At 62.0% G+C, this 2,923-nt stretch overlaps 1 protein-coding gene across 1 annotated transcript in view; it reads right to left on the bottom strand.

Annotated features, from left to right (window-relative positions):
• LOC104398058 (cryptochrome-1-like) overlaps positions 1-2,921 on the bottom strand; it is a gene marked incomplete at its 5' end in the record, with an annotated part of 3,903 nt that extends 982 nt beyond the window's left edge. Inside the window, 9 exons of the mRNA XM_010008103.1 lie at positions 952-1,136; positions 1,207-1,358; positions 1,430-1,570; positions 1,649-1,816; positions 1,908-2,048; positions 2,136-2,290; positions 2,390-2,508; positions 2,582-2,776; positions 2,845-2,921. Of these exons, the coding sequence (XP_010006405.1) occupies positions 952-1,136; positions 1,207-1,358; positions 1,430-1,570; positions 1,649-1,816; positions 1,908-2,048; positions 2,136-2,290; positions 2,390-2,508; positions 2,582-2,776; positions 2,845-2,921 (1,333 nt within the window). The remainder of the gene's footprint in view (positions 1-951; positions 1,137-1,206; positions 1,359-1,429; positions 1,571-1,648; positions 1,817-1,907; positions 2,049-2,135; positions 2,291-2,389; positions 2,509-2,581; positions 2,777-2,844) is intronic.
• Positions 2,922-2,923: the final 2 nt, after the last annotated feature.

The raw sequence follows: 2,923 nt of genomic DNA, 5'->3' as shown, positions 1-2,923 counted from the left end.
TCCCTGCCCTATCCTGCCTGCCCTGCCTGCCGTGCCCAATCCTGCCCTATCCTGCCTGCCCTGCCCTGCCCTGCCTGCCCTGCCCGGTGCCGCTCCAGGTCCCGCCTCCCTCGAGTTCCCCCCCACACATCCGTGCTGCGATGCCCGGGCTCCGTTCTGTGCCTGCGCGAGGAGTCCGGGCGCATTCAGACCTTTCCGGGAAGAGACGCCTCCAGGGTGGCTGAGTGTTGTTTTGTTTGGCGCCATAAATAAAACGTTCATGGTGGGTGTATTGGGGTGCAAAAGCCGCCTTACCTCCTCACCTGGATGCCTTTCCAGCTCTGACCTCGCTGTGCACTTGTCCTGTCTTCAGCCCTTTCCTTTGCACTTGAACAAACCACAGGCTTCCTGTGGTGACCTGCTCTGTGACACCGCAAAAAAACGGGCTTGTGCTGCTGCTGCTGGTGGGTCAAGAGGTGCGAATCAGGCTGTCCTTGCTTAACTACTCTGTTGCATTTAATAATGATATTATAGCTAAGGCAGGGGTGGAGGTCGGTGCAGGGGGGTGTTGGCCCTTCAGGGCTTGGGTTTGTGTGGGGATGTTCACTCTCTGGAGCACGGTCCAGCAGCTCAGGGGTTTCCAGCTGGGGCTGACTCACATTGGTGACTTGCCCTCCATCAGGGTACGTCCTCGGGTGGGGAGTTGATATTTTGGGTGGCGACAGCAGCAGCAAAGTTGGTCTCGGAGCAGGAAAGGGTTAGGGATTAACGTGAGGCAGTTGAGTGGAACAGGACAAGTGACGCCTGACCCCTGTGGAGCTCAGCACTGCTCAGCCTTGGGCTTTTTTCTGGGTGATCTGGCCACCAAGGGCCTGGTTGGTGCTTTCCGCTTGGTGCCTAGAGGGCAGGAAGGCAGCTGGGGTGGCAGCAGGGCTGTGGGAGGACCTTGGCCCCCCCGGGGGGATTTTTTACCTCTCCAGGCACGGGCTGCCTTCATGCGCCCCAGGTTCCTCTCTCTGGCCACCCCGTGCTCCACGATAGGCAGGGGGTAGTGGGTGCCCACCAGGCAGCCCGCGCGCTCCTGCACGGCCTGTGGTGCCTTCCAGGGCTCGTAGATGTACTTGGCAGGGAAATCCTTGAGGATGGGGAGGTATTTTCTATGGCGAGGGGTCAAGCCACCATGGAGGTCACCCCTCTGTCCCCTGTGGCTTTGGGTTTCACGCCTACCGGATGTACGCCCCGTCCCGGTCTGTCTTCTTGCCGAAGGCGACGGGCGAGTAGATGTGGAAGTACCTGTGGAAGAAGGCGCTGCCCGACAGCCACAGCCAGTTCCCGGCATTGAGGGACCAGTCAGCGTCCAGCAGGAGCTCCTCAAAGACCTGCAGGACATGTGATGGCATGGGGACGGTGTCCCTGAGGGCCTGGCTGGTGTTGGGAGGCATCTCCTGACCTTCAGCCCCTTTTCCCAAGAGATCCAGAGGTCCCCGCGGGTGAGGAAGCAGGCAGCGGCGTGCCGGGCCAGGTGGTGGATCCAGCCCTCGGTGCGCAGCTGGGTCATGATGGCGTCGATGAAGGGGTAACCTGTCCGGCCCTGCCGTGGGGTGCTGGGGTTAAGGGGGTGGTTTTGGGGGGGGTCAAAGGATTTGGGGCTTATCCCCAAGGGAAATACCTCCCTCCAGGCGCAGAGGTGCTGGGGGTTGTCATCCCAGTCGACCTGTAGGCAGACGGGGTTGCCAACCATCCGGTCGAAGTTGGGAATGCTGGCACCCGCGGTGTAGAAAAACTCCCTCCAAAGGAGCTGCCCGTGCAAGGAGACGGGGGGCTGGGAGTGCTCCCGCTGCTGGGAAAGGCAGGATCAGCCCCTCAGCTGGGCTGGCTCCTGGCTTCTCCAGCCTCCAGGTCCCCCCACCCTAAAAATGCCACCTCACCCTCTGGTAGACCTCATCCAGCCGCCACCAGAAGGTGCGGACTGACAGACAGCCAAGTGTGAGGTAGGGGCTGAGGACGGTGGTGCTGGGGCGCAGCGAGGTGGGCTCTGTCTCAGGCTTCCTGAAGCCGCACACCCAGGCCTGGATGGGGGACACACCAGGACTGTGTTTTGGGATAGGGGGAGGCAAACATCCCCAAAATTAGGGTGATGGGCATTGAGCACTGACCGTCCTCTCCATGAACATGTCGAGCCGGGCGAGCGCTGCTGTCTCCCCACCAGGGTAGAGCTGAGGACCCACCTCACTGGGGTCGTGGCCCAGCTCCTCCAAGGTGGGGATCCCGTAGTTGATGTCGTGGCTGGCCTGGCATGGAGTGAAGCAGCCTGGAGAGCAGGGTGTGGTTGTGATGGCCATCACTCTGCTCCAGGGTGAACACTGACCCAGCTTTGTGCTCTGCCCCCTCAGGTCCACCCCATGCTCACCCTGGAGGTGCTCCTGGGTGAGTGCAGGGGCTGGCTTCTCTGGAGGTCCAAGGGATGCCAGGAGGCTCTGCAGGTGCTTGTAGGTTAGGGGGGCTTTGCCGTTGTTCAGGGCGAGGACTCTGGGATGGGAGGGAGATGCTCAGTGCTGGGGTTGGATCCCCCATGACCCAAAGGATGGTGCTTGGCACCTACCTCTCAGTGTCGTAGAGGGTGTGGGACACCTCCCGGATCACCTCAACGCCGTGCTGGGCTGCCAGCTCAGCCACGGTGGCATCGCTCTGGCGGGTGAGGGGTTCGGTGTCCACCTCGAAGGTCAAACGTGTCGTTCCCCAGGCACGGAAGAGATGGGGGAGAACCTCCTCAGGGCAGCCCCGTGCCACGAACAGCCTGCCGGGGAGCCGGGTGGGCACAGAGCTCCTTCAGGTGCCACAAAACCCCCTTGAGACAGCACTCACCTGGAGCCTATTTCCCGTAGGCTACTGTCCAAATCCTGCAGGGCCTCCAGCAGGAACCGGCGGGCATTGGCGCCCGCCC

This window comes from Chaetura pelagica, unplaced genomic scaffold, assembly GCF_000747805.2.
Source record: "Chaetura pelagica isolate M959 unplaced genomic scaffold, ChaPel_1.0 scaffold32, whole genome shotgun sequence".
Lineage (NCBI taxonomy): Eukaryota > Metazoa > Chordata > Aves > Apodiformes > Apodidae > Chaetura > Chaetura pelagica.
This window is presented reverse-complemented; position numbering and strand designations above follow the sequence as displayed.